Source organism: Lonchura striata, chromosome 2, assembly GCF_046129695.1.
Source record: "Lonchura striata isolate bLonStr1 chromosome 2, bLonStr1.mat, whole genome shotgun sequence".
NCBI classification, from domain to species: domain Eukaryota; kingdom Metazoa; phylum Chordata; class Aves; order Passeriformes; family Estrildidae; genus Lonchura; species Lonchura striata.
Genome location: NC_134604.1, coordinates 72,035,137 through 72,051,478, shown reverse-complemented (window position 1 = coordinate 72,051,478; position 16,342 = coordinate 72,035,137). Strand labels below are relative to the sequence as shown.

The window sequence follows — 16,342 nt, the reverse complement described above, 5'->3', positions numbered from 1 at the left end:
AAGGAAGAGTTTTCAGTTGCTACTCTTGAAGGAGAGAAGATTTGGATGCAGTATTTTAAGACAAAATAAATTATACCATGTCTTTCTTTGCTGGTACAGATTCTGCTGATACCTGGTTCTTTTCTTAGACACGCATGTTGCCTCTGGATCCATCAGACCATCCTTTCAAATTAATCTGAACTAGTTTACCTGCTATATTCTTGATGACCTTTCTGAGTGATCTCAGTTATCATAGAATTCCATGTAGGAAATATATCTGGTTTTCTACTTATAGAAAATGTTGTTTTCTTTCTCCTTTTCTGTTTGAACACAGACATACTAAGTTTCTGTCCTGGAATTTCCTGGTGTTTTGCTTAATTCTAATCCAAACCTCTTATTCCGTAAAGCTACCAGGGAGGTTTGCCTCAATTGAGAAGTATTTAACAATCTGTTTTTCCATAGAGTTTTAACTACAATAATTTCCTTTAACTGGAAGAAAATCTTAGGGCTGCTACATAGCACTGTGGCAATCATTTTGGCAAATCTTAGGGCTGTTCTGGTATTTTCTGTTGACTGGCCCTTGCATGGGAGAAGCTGTAGCAAGAATGATTTCTTACACTGCTGGCATGTCCTTCACCATGCTCTCTATTAGCCTTGTCAAGGCAGATGAAGCAGATAATACTGCTTTTTTTTCAGTCAAGAATAAAAGTGTCTAGCAGAGATGCCTAGATTCGAGGCAGTAGTAGCTTTATTCAAGTACTGTTGCAGCCAGAAGGTTGAAGAACAGAGGCTTTCATTAGGTTCAGTTGCAAACAGAAATGAGACTTCTGCTGTGACATGAACTTATGGTATTGCTCTGACATTTGTTTTGTAGTTTGATCTTTATTTTTTGTAGGGTACATGTAACAAGAGTTCTAGACTTCCACTTACATGACCCTTTCAGTAAGACGTAAAGGAAAGTCAGGATTCCTTCTAAAATCCTAGTTGCTTATAGTAGCAAGAATGAAAATTCCTCAAAAACTCTCCAAGTTAATTTTATTTCCAGGAATTAGTATTTCTTTTGAAACAGTTCCTTCAGTTCTGGAATATGCCACATTCATCTCCTTTGTCTTCCATTTCGATAGCGGCTTTTGTAGTTTCTGTTTTGAATTGAACACTGTCCTAGTGAATGGAAGGAATATTTGAAATATATCTAGAACTAGTGACTTGCAGGAGTTTTTCATATCACATTGTTTAATGCCTGTTATCTGTCATTGGATACCTAACATGAAATAGAATTTCTGGAATTAAGTTTCTAAGGATATACAAACAATTAATGAAAGAATGAGTGAGTTTAGAATCAAATATAATAAGAATGTTCAGGCTTCTTCATCTACCATAGACTTTAAACTTTGGAAGCGGTCAAACATGCAATAGGATCTAGGTAAAATTAGGTCATCTCAATGCAGAATCCAGGTGGAGTAATGAAGGAGAGATGTACTCAGACTACTGTGCATCAAGCTTTCCCTTAGAGGGCACTGGGCCTTTATTCTCTTGAAATTTTGCTTCTGGATTAGGTTAGTTTATTTGCACTTAGTAATTGATACAGTTTTCTTTATTGATTTGATTGTGTTTTAACTTTAGCTTTTATTGAAATTACAGTCCTCAAATGTGCATGTTTTCATAGGATGCTGTAGATGTGAATTTGCACATGGGAAGAAAGTGCTTGATACCTTTTCTGGCAGGTTTTATGTTAATTTCACCTTTGAAGGAAACTTGCAGCTGAAGCTAATTTGACTTTGAAGATTTTGTCAATAGGCAAGAGCTAATACTTGATCTGAAATGGAAGATAATTGCTCAGAAAGCAGCTTTGGAGAAAAAGACTTGGGTGTCCCAGTGGAGAAGCTGAACTGGGGTTAGGAATGTGTCCTTGTAGCAAAGATGGCCAGCTGGGTCCTGATTATCTCATAAAATGCCTGACCTCTGGAAGTGATCTTGTCCAGCCCCAGTTCAAACAGGGTCACCTGGAGCCGGTCCTCCAGGACCACATCCATTAAAGTTCTTCAGTATCTCCAAGGATGGCGACTCCCCATCTTGTGTGGGCAGCCCATTGCTGAATTAGCAGGAGTACAACCAGCAGGACAGGGGAAGTGGTATTTGTGCCCCACTCCTTCCATCCTTCTGCTCTTGAGGCTGCATCTGGAGTACAATGGCCAGTTTTGGATTTGACAGAGTGACAGGCATTGTCATGCTGATGGAAGCTCAGTGGAGGATTACCAAGAAGCTTAGATGGCTGGATTACCTGACCTAGTAGGATGGGCTCAGGAGAGGTTATTTTGCTCAAGGCTGAGAAGCATAAAGGGTGATGAGTTATCTAATGGGTGGAGACGGAGGAAGACAAAGTTGAACTCTCAAGAAGAGTTGCACAGTGTGGGGGGTTTTTTTGGTTGGTTGGTGGGGTTTGTTTTTTTTTTTTTGGATTGTGTGTTTTGTTTTGTTTTTTCCTCTCCTGTAATGATGGTGAAATCCTCCTGAGGGGTTTTGGAGTACTTGTCCTTGGAGATGCTCAGATTTGACTGGACAATGTCCTGAGTGGTTTTCTGCAAATTAAGATATTTTTGTGTCTTGCCATGAAATATCTACAATATTGATGCAGCTTTTAAGTTTTTCTTAATTTCTTTTCTAAAGACCCACTTGTCCTTGAGGATGGTTAAAATATTAAATGAAGTATGTACTATAGTGTAAGAACTTAAGAAAGCTCTTACGGTTCTCATCAGGGATTGAAGCTCCTGCAGTGATGTAAGTGGCCATACATGGAAGAGTAAGATCAGGGCAAAAACTTAGGATGTTTTCCTCTGAGCATTCTTTTAGCTTCTGACTCTCCAGAGGTCAGGGCATCCCTTGAACTTTATATGATGTTCCTGTATGCTATTTTTGGCAAATCTCTTTAATTAGTGCTTGTCCAGTCTCCTTGTGACCGCATACACACAGGTTTTCCATCCATGACTCTTTGGTAAGAGGTTCTGCTGACTGCTATTTGTTGCATGAAGAAATGTCTTCTGTTTATTTTCAAATTTCTGTTGATATTCATCTCATGTTGTGTAGTTGTTAATATTAGAAAATACACTGAGCAGTTGATCCATAGTGCCCTAAATAACACCATATTTGGTTCTGTCATTATTCTCCTAAGATATCTTGTTTCCAGGCCAAAAATCCTTACCTCATAAGAATGCTCTTTGACCCTCTGTATTTGCTCTCTTTAATTTTAGTGTATCTTCTGTTTGTTTATGGCAGCTAGAAGGATATTTTAAAAGAAAGAATTCTCTAATATTACTTTTTCTGCAGAATGAAGTTAATACTGCAGATTCTTAGAGATGAAAGAGATTATGTTGGGAAGAATTTGTGAGTAGAAATGTAAGTTAGCTGAGAAACATGACAGTATCATCTGGAAATTTCACACTTCTGAACAGGAAAAAAAATATTCGTTTGCATCATGTGTGTTCAGAGAAATAGGCTCACTGTTGATGTTGTTAAAAATATAAATGTTTGAGACACATGTGCAATACTGATTGAATACTTTCAGGTATGCATTATTCTTTTTTTAATAGTAGTGTGGTAGTCCCTGGGGTTTTTAAAATGGTTTTAATGTTTGAACTTGGAAGTTTAGGGAGTGCTGGAAAGAGTAATAAAAATGCAAGAAAAATGTTTAGTTTGAGGGAGATGATTACAACATTTTAGGAGCAATACATTTAGAGAAGGTTTGGGCCTTCTAATTTTCTTTTTTTCCACCATGCCCTATCTTCCTCACTTGAGTAATAATATCTTTAAATTTCTAATAATGCAGAAATGCTCAAACATTCTTTTTAGTTGTTATTACAAGAATAAAATGAGAGCTTTGTTGCTACAGTTTTGCTTCTACCCACAGAATCTTGTGCATAGTTCACATGTTTTTTGGAAATTCTTAGTCTTTATAGTTTTGATAAACGATCTAGATTTGCTAGACAGAAATAAATTTTTTTCTTGCATTTAAATTTGAGAGAGATGGGAGTGAAATCAGTAAACAGCTCCAGAATTTTGAAGATGTATGAAATTCAGAAGTGATTTACATGCTGTTGCAATGCTCTTTGTGTGCATGATCCATTTTTGATATAATGTAAATGATGAGATATTTGAGATGCTGGTTAGCAAAAGCAATTTCTGTTTTCGAGGAATTTTTGTTGAAATACATAGTTTGCTGACACAATGATTTTTTTTTCCAATTATGCCCTGATCAGTTTACTATAAATTCATTTATTAAAACTTATACTTTTGTCTTGCTGTCTCTTGAAATCAGTGTAGGTTCTGTTGGATTTCTCTTTTGGATATGGAAGTTGTAAAAGTTTCATTTGCCTGTGTGTTGTTTTCTGATTATATTGCTGAATGCTCTTAGTTACTTGCAGGCTTATTTGCATCAATGCTTCTAGATTTGCAGTTTGGTTTATTCTGGAGCTACCAAGGCTATTTGTGCAAGAAGATTTTTTTTTATGGTGGTTGTCCATTAAGCAGTTCCAAGGAATCAAGTCCTTTGTAAATTGTAGACTCCTCCTGTATTATTAGTAATATAACTCAAGAGTTTTCTGCTGTTGTTTCATAGCCTGTCAGAGGAGATGAATGTAAAGCAGCAGAATAGCTCCAACTCACAGAACAATATAACTGCTACATTGTGCTCTTGGTACTAAGTGTGAATTTTGTCAATATTGTGGCTGATTAGGAAGATAATGATGTCCTGAGTAACATGTTTAAAGGCAAATGAAAAAAATTAAAATAGGAAGGAAGTATTCTACAGTCATATTTTATACCTTCTTCTAGATGGGAATTTTATACCTTGACAGGTACTCCTTTTTGGAGGAAATTCTTAGCAAAGGTTTCATCAAAACAGCCTGTGGAAATGGTGAAGTTGAAATTTCACTGGGATCTGCAAGGCGCTATATCCAATTTGTGCCACAGGCGTGTGGATTTGTATGTTTTTATGTGGATACTCTTAGTATAGGAAAGATGACATTATAAACCATAAATTTTATTTCTAGCTGTCTGTAAGAGTGGATTTAACTAGTTTTCAAATTTGGGTACTGAAAAATAAGAAGAGCAAAGACATCCTTTGAAATATCTTGCACTCTGAACAAAGGAAAGCACCTGTGAAACATGCTTTGCCTTGCTTCCCCTTTCTATCCTTGAGAATAGGGAAAGAGGGAGAGAGAGTGCCAAAATAATTTATTTAGAAGAGAAGAGATATTAAGTGCCTAAGTAGCAATTTTCTAATACTTAATTAGGTGAGAGTCTTGCAGGAAGCCCATAATTTTTGGTGAAGAATTTTCTCCATCGCTGTCAAAACCATGTTACTATTTCTATGGGCAGAGAAAGTGTCTAGATATTTTTTCTGAAACTTGCTTTATCATGCTTGAGGTCTTTGCCTAACACTGGCATATGTAATACATGTCGCACATCAGAATTATTGATTTTGTATCTTGACTATGTCATTGGTATTTCTGCTCTGTGCAGCCTTTTCTGTACTTTTTATAGAACATTTGTTGTGTTCTATGGAAAACTGCTGATGGACTGACTGCTGTGTTGAGAGATGTCAAAATCCAGTCTGTTACCAGGTTTGTGGAGTCAGAGTTGAGCATAGAAGCTCTGCAGTGTGTTTTTCCTGCTTGGAGGATTGGAGATACAATTTTTTTCTCCCCAGAGTTTATTTATTCTTCATATTCATAACTTCTTTGCTGTGCAGGTGACTGCACAATGGAACAGATTGCCCAGAGAAATTATGGAGTCTCCCTCACTGGAGATATTCATGAACCATCTGTGATGCAATCCTGTGCCATGTGCTCTTGGGAAGACCCTGTTTGAACTGGGAGGTTGGACCAAAAGGAGTCTTTTCTAAGCTTACCATTCTGTGAATCACATTAGCCATGCCAGATTCGTATTCCTTTCCTTACAACCATTGTCCCATCAACAAGGAGAGGGCAATAGAGATTTTCAAGCTCTCAGTACAACTTGTTGCACACTCTTAACCACAGTTCAGTTTGCAGATGGTGGGGTTTGGGATGGAATTGGGATGTTTTGGTTGGTTTTGAGTTTTTTTGAGGGTGTGTGTGTGTATGTATATGTCTTTACACAGAAGGTTAGTTTTAGCTGGCTTTTTTTCCCAGGAGTAAAAGATACAACCCTAGTGCTGAATGCTCTTGAGAGGATGATAAGGAGAGTTTATATAGGAAGGATTTGATGAGAGAGCACATGACAGAAAAATATTTTCGTTTGTTTTTTTTTAGACCACAATTTAAAGTTAAAAGCCAAGCATAGTTTTAACTAACTCATTGTTTTGCTTTGTTTTATGTTTTAGAAATGTGGCCAATTAACATCTTGTACTGGCTGCAGAGCTCAGTGCAGGTTTTTTGACATGACTCAGTGCATAGGACCTAATGGATATATGGAGCCATACTGCTCAACTGTATGCATGAACACACACAAATCAAAATATGCAAAATCACAAAGTAAGTGAAAAGGATGATGGTTTTCATCACTGCTAAGAGTAGACTTTTTAAAAATTTGAGCAGTGGGGGTGGGTGCATTTATTTTACATTTAGTCTATGCAGATGTGACTATAGTTTTTAACTTCATTTAAAAAAAACCAAAGCATCTTCTGCTGAACGCCAGTAAATGGACCCTTGAGGATTCATTTTCCTCACTGGCCTTTTTTTGTGATCTTGGAAAGCATTTTCAACTGTCTTAAGCCTTCCTGTGAAAAAAATGCTGAAGCATAATGTGCTCCAATGTGTCACAGGATGACAGTGCAGGTTTTTTGTATGTGAATTCATATTCTCTGAATTCTCATATGTATCCCACCCTGGATTTTTTTTTTTCTTCAGTCAAGCAAGTGATGGATAGTAATAATGCATATAGATATTCTCTAGGTAAAGTTTTTTATGTGTTCTTCAGTATGCAAAGCAGATCTCAACCTGAAGTTGAAAATGCTCCAGTGAATTTTATGGAAGAAGGTGTTTTCATATTTAGTACTGATCTTTAGTGAAAGTATTTATCTAAACTTCTGTAATATTTTTTTTTTGTGCGACTTGTAGAAGCTGACTGGAAAACAGACTAATCTTAGTTTTCTGCATTGAAAACTAAAAAGGGCTCACCTGTAATACTCTTTTTTCCCTATTATTTTCTGTTTATTTTGTTTGTAAACCACGTTTTTCTTTTAGGTATGGAAATTATTTGCCACTTTTGTAAGCGAAACTCTTTACCTCAATATCAAGCCACAATGCCTGATGGAAAACTGTACAACTTTTGCAGTTCCAGTTGTGTAGCTAAATTTCAGGTTAGCTGTTGCATTAAATCTTTTCCTCCCTTAATATTTGTGTGCCTGTGTTTTTGTTAAGTATTTGAATATTAAACTAACTTGCTTGTGTATACATGCTTGAGAGTTACAATTAACAGGTGTTCCTGGCTCATAATAATTTCTTTTATCAAAAAGTGCTGTTGCATAATGATAACACTAGCTGATATCTTAAACTTATAAAATTGGATGATAATAACCAATTTCTGCTTTATATTGTTAGAAAACACAAAGGTATTAACTACTCATCTTATTTTTGTTACCTTAGCTTCATGGATGTGAGCCTTGCTGTTTTGCATTGAAGATCAACAAATATAGCCTCTTTTGTACTAAACAAAATAGCAGAATTCTCATTGAATGTAGAGCTAACAAAGGTCTGCCATGGAGAAAAGTTATTCCTTCTGAAATGGAAGGTTAGAGCCTCAGCCATTTCATTTATGGACAAAACTAGCTGTTTAAATTGTGGCCAGAAACTGGGCAATTGCAAAGTTAATGACATGCACTCTGGATGAGGCTGCTCTGCTTGTTGAAAGTGTCATAATTTCAGTATGAATCAAGGTTAAAGCATACGTGCAATACGTGCTATTAATCTCTTGGTGATCAAAGGATGTTTTAAAAGAATATGTTTCCATTTTTGTATGTAAAAGCATTTTCCCCAGATTTATGCAGGATAATTGATAATTTCTTCCTCATGTGTAGTTGAAGAGTTATACCTACACAGGGTTTTCCCATTTGTCATTGAACTTAGCTGTTTTCTGTCAACTGGACAGCAAGATGGTCTTTTGATTGCTTCTTTAATATACCCTGGGGAAGGACCTCTATCATGTAGCCATGTTCTGTGTTTCCATCATAACCAATTTGGTAGGTCTCTGTCAGTGGAACTGATTAACATAATACCTGCTTATTGTTAGTATATAAAGACAGACTGTAATACTTATTGCAGACTCATTTAACATCTATTTTATTGTACGTGATTTTACAATCATTTGCATCCCCAAGAGCTCTCGGAATAAATACAGCCAGAGAACGATGAATTCAACCTGGGCCGTCTTGGATTTGCACATAAGTCAACATTAAGAAGCATTATTGAATAGAACTGCCAGATCATTTAATTCTGGCTGTGGGTTTGTGGTCTTGTGCTCATGCTTCTATTGCAGTCTCAGTGCTGCACATAGATCTCCTGTCAGAGCTGTAGTGGAGTTTAACTGAAGCAGCCTTGCATTCTGTGAGTTCTCAGTAAAGACCAAGAATGTGACAACCTACCAGTTGTCACTTGCTTACAGTTAGTTTGCTCAACCAGCAGTGTTGGATTTTAACTTTTGATAGCTTTTGTATAGTCACTGTGTAGAAGAATAAAACATATTCACCATAAGGCTAGAGTTGAATGTATGAGAACAGCTTCTTTGTTCTGTTCTATTTAGTATTTAGGTGGAAAGGATGGTATACCACAATGTGAGCACTGAACTGTTGGTGTTCTCTTGAGGCTTCTTGAGGCAAAACTAAGTGACATCTAAGGTGTTGAACCTAAATTGAAAAAATGGCTGATTTACTATGGTGCTCCATATTTTTCAGTGTTAATGGCCATAACTCTTTTAGTTTTCTGGATTCATATTCATCCCCTTCTCCCACTTTGCTTGATCTTCCTAGACTTTTTTCTTTAAGGCTTATCCTTCACAAAACATAATAACTGCTATCTCAGGCCTGTGTTTCTTCCCTTCTGCAAGTGTATTAGTCCTTTCTGTTTACAAATGGGTAAGTTTATTTTACAGAACTTCAGGATTGATTATAATTGTATCTTACAAATAACGTTTTGTTTCTAGCTAGTTGTTCTTTTAATGGATTGAAATTTTGGAAAGACTCAGCTGAGCTGCATGTTGTACGGTTTATGTCCATATCTACATTCTTCTTTGAGCAGACTGTAAGAGCGTTTGATAATGTAAGAAAGAGAGTAAAAGAGAGATAACAGCCTGATTTATGTGTTTTTGTTTGGTAGTTGGTGGTAGAACAGCAAAACTGAATCTTGTCTTCCACACTCTGTCTTGGAGGATGTTAAGGCAGAGTTAAAGACAGAACTCTTCCCAAGGTGTTTTGTTTTAAATCAGTATTGATACTGGTACTTCTACTGGGTCAGTTGAAGATCTTGCTGTTAAGGGAAAAATAAACTACTGATTATTTATTGTGAACATGGAGGCAGTAACACAAGTGTCTTCCCAGAGTTAGCAGCTGTGTGTCTGACAGTAGAAGCTATCTGGCAGAACACAAGTCTGTGCAAAATTTGTACTCAAGCTTTAATTGGTTTGGGATTTGCTTCCAATTTATGGATGTATCTGGAGAATTGTAGGACCAGTATGGGCAAGAATTACAAGTACAATGGTTTTTAGCAGGATACTCTCTCTGGTTATTCACTAATGCTGTTTTCTTTCACCACTGTGACGGTGCCTGGAAGTGTTCTTGGCTGTATATGCTGCATCGCTCTTGTACACATTTGTCTGCACACAGACAAATACTCCTCTAAATTTGATAATAATAAAAAGATGCCTTCTATGCCCAGGGTGGAAGGTCTGTGTGTGCATGATTGCAAGGGAAAAGTTTGTTTAGTTCCCTATTTCATTTAGTTTCCCTTGATTTTGCTTGTGGACCAGTCCTAGTGAATGACAACATATAGAAGATTGCTTATAAGCACTTCTCTTATGCACATTAAAAACAGCTTGATTCTCTCCAAGGTTTGGGGTTTTTTTCTCAGCTGGAAAAAACACCTAACCTCAGTCTAGCTGCCTACTGGCTCTTCCACATGTACAGTTATGTAGAGAAATGTTTCCACAATTTGATTTCATATTGCTGTGAGCAAGGATAACTCTCTGTCACGTATGCTGCTTTGGCAGGGCTGGCCAGACGCTGTGCTGCTGGGGTGGTCTTCTCAGAAGATCCTGGGCTGTGCCTGCCTAGTATTAATTACTAAACTGGCAAGTTGAAGCAGTTTGAGCTGGTTGCATTGAAGGCCGAAAAGGGCTTTACAGTGGGTTTTTTTGCTTTGCTTCCACTTCCCATGCTCTTGTTATTCAGGGCAGGCTCTCTAAAGAGCAAGCATAGGTACATGACTTCAATGATACCTTTGATACAACACAGCATAGATAAAACTTTGTGTTCAGGGTGACTGGTGAAAGATTTTAACGAATTTATGATCTTTCTTTCTTTTATTATTCTTTGTGTGTAATTATGCTCCCAAATAATTCCTAAAGATACTTAAGTACCTTGTAAGTTAGAAGCAAAGCAAGATGGTGAAAATACTAAATGCATATCATCTTGGCTCAAAATATTATGCATAAGCAGCCCTTAATTGTAAGCAGAATAACTGGAACTTTAAAGAGGCATTCAAAATAATGTTATGGTTAACTTGATTTAAAATCCATCGTAGGCTTGGTTTAGACCTTTGAGTAATATGAATTCAGTTCTTTACAGATTTTTCTGGAAAAATATTTAATTAACTAGAGGAGCATATGATAAAAAAACTTTGCTTTTGGGTTTTTTAGAAGTAATAATGCTTAATAGCTTAGATTTATTTAATCTATAGGTATATGTAAATTTCCTTTAAAACAAATTCTAATTTTAAATAGCCTTAATCTTTGTTGTTCTCACTTCTCTAGCTTTTTGTTATTTTGCAATTACCAGCCTCCTAGACCTTGTGAGTCTGAATTTATACCCCAGTAAACAGTAATGGAAAGAAATAAAAGAAGGTAACCATGGCATACCTCAGAAAACAACAAAAAACTATGTTTTACATTTGACTTACAGCCATCACAATAGGGTCCCATATTTAGGGTTCCATATTTAAATGTAACTACAGATATGAAAGATAAGGATTGCTTTTCATTTGATGACTACTATTTCAAGTAATACACTATTTTGTCTTCATTCCTTCCTCTGTATTCAATGTTTCTGTACAAATTGCCACATCTGCTAGTTCTTTACATCTCCTTCATTCCTGAACTGGAGGTGCTGGGTATTCTTGAGTTACTTTCATTTTCAGTGAGAACTTCTAGGGCTTCCATAAAGCACACACCAGCATGTGTCGAGCATGGTGTTTGCTCTGTGAGGACACCTGCAAATGCACAAGTGCACAGGTTGGACCTTGCAGTTAGAAATGCCTTTGTTGCTCTCAAGTTTGTGCAAGTCTTTAGCTATTTTGAGCAGCCGAAGTGAAGCAAACCCTGCTCAGTCACAGGGACATTTGCTGGATATAATGGGAGAAATATGATAATATTGTCTGTAGGCATCAGAAAAAAAGTTGTAGAAGTTATATATATAAAGTTGCTACAGGCTGATGGGCCATTGAGGTAAAGGTGTCATCTTTCTGCTGCCTGGCATTTGGTTCTCAAGTCCTACCTGTGATTGGGAAATATGCATGACTACTTAATGTCGGCAAACGCTTGATACAGAATTAATGTATATGCATGAAATGATACTGTTTGCACTGCCAGCTAGAACTCAGCAGTACCAGACCACATAGATCAGGGTTTATATCAGCAATAAGTCTCAACATAGTTTTAAATTTATTTTTTGTTTTGGGTGAACCCTTACTAACATGAGAGTCTGAAGAAAAGTATCCTATAACAGAAATGTTTTGAATATTCACTGTTATACAGTGGAGAGGTAGTAACAAATCTGCCTGAAGAGAATTTGTCTTTAAATATATTTGTTTTGTTGCAAATAGTGTGGGAAAGTATTGAAAAGACAGATGTGAGAAATTTGTCCTGGATTCTTCAAGTGTCTGATTACTGCTGGTTCAGATTTTTGTCTTGAACATCACATCTATAATACACCAATAGTTCTTGCTTAATCAGGGAATTTGCAAAGATGCTCAATTCTGTTGGCACATATAAGACACTGAAAGATATAGGTACTGTATAATTGAGTTTTTATCTACTGATTGCCGCAGAAATGCGCTAAAGAAATTTCTCAGTTACAGAATTAAATTCTCATACCTATACATGTAATCTATAGTATTTTTCTCAGTTTGAAACCCCTGGAATGTTTAGGGTCTGATTGTGTCAATAACTGCATCTTCCTGCCATGGGATTGAGGCTATTTAGGATTGTCAGGTAGTTTTGTCTTAATCTGAGTAGATGTGACATTTCTAACTGAAAGCCTTTTACTTCAGTAGTTGTATTTTCAAGTGGTATGCTTACATAAGATGTTGACAATCGGCCTTGGTGAGGTTTGGATTTGAAAACATTTGTTTGTTGGTCTTTATCTCTCTGTCACCAAAATAATACAAGCTGTGAAATGTATTTATCTGAAAATATGTTTTGTGATTAACAAAAGCATTCTATTTGGGGATATTTTTTTTTATTTTTACAAAAAATGTGTTAACCCTTAAATAAAAGGCGTAAGAAAGGTAAGGTAAAAAAAAAAAAGTCTTAAAGTAATTATAGTAGAAGTAAGTGTAAAGATTCAAAATGGAAAAACCTGAGATGACAAGGGAAAAATGAACCAACCTGCTGTGCTTTTACCAGAAATGTTGTTAAGTTTATAAATAAACTCCTGAATTCTCAAATACTGTAAGCTTAATTGAAAAAAACCCCACATTTTAAAAGTAACTGTGTTTTTTTTTAGTGATGTATGTATATATATTTATGTTTTTCAGACTCTCAGTGTTCAGTCTTCAACAAATGGTCAGTTCGTCTCTCCCAGTGATATTCAGTTGAAATGTAATTATTGCAAAAGTTCTTTCTGTTCAAAACCAGAAGTACTGGAATGGGAGGTAAGGGTGTTCTTAGAATGATGTACTTAAGAGTTTCAACTTAGAATCTTAATACGGTTTTGCTAGCTATTTTATAAAGTATTGAAGTTTCTTTTTAAAAGCTTGGTTAAAATTTACCTGGTTCTGTAGAATATAATTTAATTTCAGTATGGATCAAAGCAGAAGTCTTTGTTCATAAATAGTATTTGTGGAATTAAAAAAAAATATATTTTCTCAGATCAGCTGTAAGTCTGCAATCTGCTTTCATCGTCAGTTATTGTAGATATGATAGACCATTATTGTACTTGTTTATGAACTAAGAGAAGTATCTAAAGAGGATATGCTGAGATTGAGTGACATATTTTCTGTCCAGTGTTTTCATGTGAAATGATGAGTATTTATAACCCTGTCAGCTTAATTGGGATTTGTAAATTTTTAGCATTAGAAGTCATACTCTAATTAATGTGTTCACACTTTACTTTGCAAGTTGTCTTAATGGCAGCTATTATTTCAAGTTGCACTATTTAGACCTTAAGATTTAATCCATTAACCTTATTCATGATGTTTCGCAACTTTGCATTTAGAACAAAGTATATCAGTTCTGCAGCAGAGCATGTTCTGATGATTATAAGAAACTGCACTGCATAGTTACATACTGTGAATACTGTCAGGAAGAGAAAACGCTCCATGAAACAGTGAATTTCTCTGGTATCAAGAGACCCTTTTGCAGTGAAGGTATGTACGTATTTGTTGTTTTCCTGAGGTGTTGGTTGTTATTCTACTGTGATTTACATACTTTGTTTATATGTTAAAATTCAAGGTAACAACTCATTCTGTTGTACTTGAGGCTAAACCAGAAGTCTCTTCATTACTGTTATTGAAATTATTGTACCTGTTATTGTTAATGCAGGTACTTTTTCATTTATCTGAGCTGCCTTTAGAGCTTTTCACCACTTAGTCCAGGTTAAGGGTAACACTCTTAAGTGTGTGTGTGTATAAATACCTACATATTTATGCACATTGCATACATACATACGTACAAAAGAACTATACATTCTTTTTAAAAAAATGTATGCAGTAGTGCATGTGCAACATTAACTGCGCTGATGAACACCAAGCTTTTTCTTTGATTAGCAATTTCTAAATAAGTTCAACAGTAGAAGTTTTATGTTGGCTTAGAAAGGTTACTTAAGCAATAACTTGAATGATGCCTGTTGCTGTGTGTTGAGTACTGTCATTATAATTTACTTGACTAATTACTTGAATTTTCAATCAGAAAACAAACTAAAAGGGAACTCCATGGCCCTAGAATTCTTTTAAGTTGCATTAAAGCATGGTTTTAATAGAAATAGTAAAATAGGTTTTTTAACAAGGACCTGTCCTTTCCACTTCTGGTGAGCTCTCCTTTGATACTGGTATTTAATCATGATCTTAGATATTTAACTACAAGTTTGAATGGCTATTATTCGAAATGCGGTGAATATTTTTTTCTTATAACAGCAACACTTCCAATGTCATTTGATAAGACCTGTGGAAGATACCTGTTTTCAGGCAGCTTAAATAGTAGATATGGGAGTTATAGGAGGATCCTATTAAGTTGGAGAGGGTTGGAATGCAGTGCTGAAGGCAGTCTTCCCTCCATGCCATTCCCATACAGCTTCGGGACTCTGCAGTCATTTGTTTCTGAAGAATGGAGTGTGGTATTCTGGAGTGGAAAGTGATAGCTGGAGAGTAAAAACAGAGACATGAAGGCCCAGCCTTACAGTGTTCAGTGCATTGCTCAGCAGCCCCTAGCTAGGAATTGTTTCTGTGAAGGAAACAATTCCACAGAACACATTCAAACAAGAGCAAGATACTTTTCTGGAGATTAAAATATATGCTTCTATTACTGTGAATATTTATGACTCCCTCATTTTAAAGTTGGATGGCTGTCACAATGAAATGAATAGGGTTCATAATGGCACCTATGCTATTACTACTTCTCTATGAGGAGGCTTGAAATAAGCGATGACTTATGTTTCCAATTGGAAATTTTGAGGAAGAAAATAAATAAAAACAGTCTCTCCTGTTTAGCTACTAAGTGGGGGGAATCTGTTGCTAGATGTCTTGGTGTGGGCCTTGAGTTTGCAGGTGCTGGGCTGCCAGCACAAGAATAAATACTACATTTATGAGGGTGAGCATGCACAATGTTACCATAAAGACAAAGTTTATCAACTTACTGTGATGATCTGAACCACTGAGTAGTAGAGAGAGGCTAGTCAAAAGCACCATTAAGTAGATCATAACTTGAATAAATATCAGTGTATATCTGCCAGCTGTAGCTGAGGTCTACTTTGTGATGCATGTGACAAAGGTCTGTATGTGTTCCTCTCACAAATAAACCAGTGACCTGGACAGAAATTCTGAAGGAACCCTAGACCATTTATTTTGAAGGAAAACCATCAATTGCCATTAATGGCTGCAGAAATAGTGCAATCCAAGAATGAATGGTGCTTAGATCTGATGTAGGAAGGACAGGGCCAGGACTTGTGTTGGACTCTTGGAGGTCAACAAATAGGAGTTCCATCATCAGATGTGATAGATTTTTCTTGCCCTTTTCCCAGGCACCTAGACTTCACTGGTTTGTCTTTAATTTCAAAGCATTTTATCAGATATATGTCAAACTTTTTGTGAAATAACAAAACCAGTACAAGTACCAAGTATTTTCTGATTGTGGAGGTCATCCTGGTTTTGATATTGCAGATTGTTCAAGTAACCTCACCAACACAGATTATTTTTTTGAGCATGCAGTTATTCTTCATCAGCAGACAATGTATTACAGTTTGGGAAAGAGTAGCCAGAGGTACTCAGTCACAAAAGTTGCTGGCATTTTTGGAAGAAATTGAACCCTCAAGGGGAAATGTGAGGAATTTTCAGGGGAGTGTTTATAAAAGGCTCCTAGATAAAATCAGAAATTAAACACATGTTGAAATTTCTGGAAGTGTACTTGTTCATTTTTGTGCAAACTGATGGGAAAACATATATAAGATCAACCGCAAATTTCTCTTGACTGCTTACAGCTGCCCAGCTGGAGTACTGAAGATGTCGTCATTGCTCCCATTCTTCATACCTGAGGGGTTTTTTCACACATGCATATACATATATATTTACACACAAACCCTGACACCCACATTAAAGTCTCTTGGATCAGTATTTCTGTGTGGTTTCACTCCAGCTGTTTCTTTATATGTTTCTCTTGAGACACTTCAAAACATGTGCAGGAAGCCTCC

At 36.3% G+C, this 16,342-nt stretch overlaps 1 protein-coding gene across 8 annotated transcripts in view; it reads left to right on the top strand.

Moving 5' to 3' along the window:
* The window catches only part of ZMYM2 (zinc finger MYM-type containing 2), an 89,284-nt gene that overhangs the window by 36,648 nt on the left and 36,294 nt on the right, over positions 1-16,342 (top strand). For 7 of the 8 annotated variants that reach the window (XM_021539954.3, XM_021539953.3, XM_021539952.3 and 4 more), the window contains 2 exons: positions 12,978-13,094; positions 13,658-13,808. In XM_021539954.3, coding sequence (XP_021395629.2) covers positions 12,978-13,094; positions 13,658-13,808 — 268 coding nt within the window. Of the gene's footprint in view, positions 1-6,337; positions 6,489-7,199; positions 7,316-12,977; positions 13,095-13,657; positions 13,809-16,342 lie in introns of all 8 variants that reach the window. The other variant, XM_031504373.2, reaches the window with a different exon arrangement.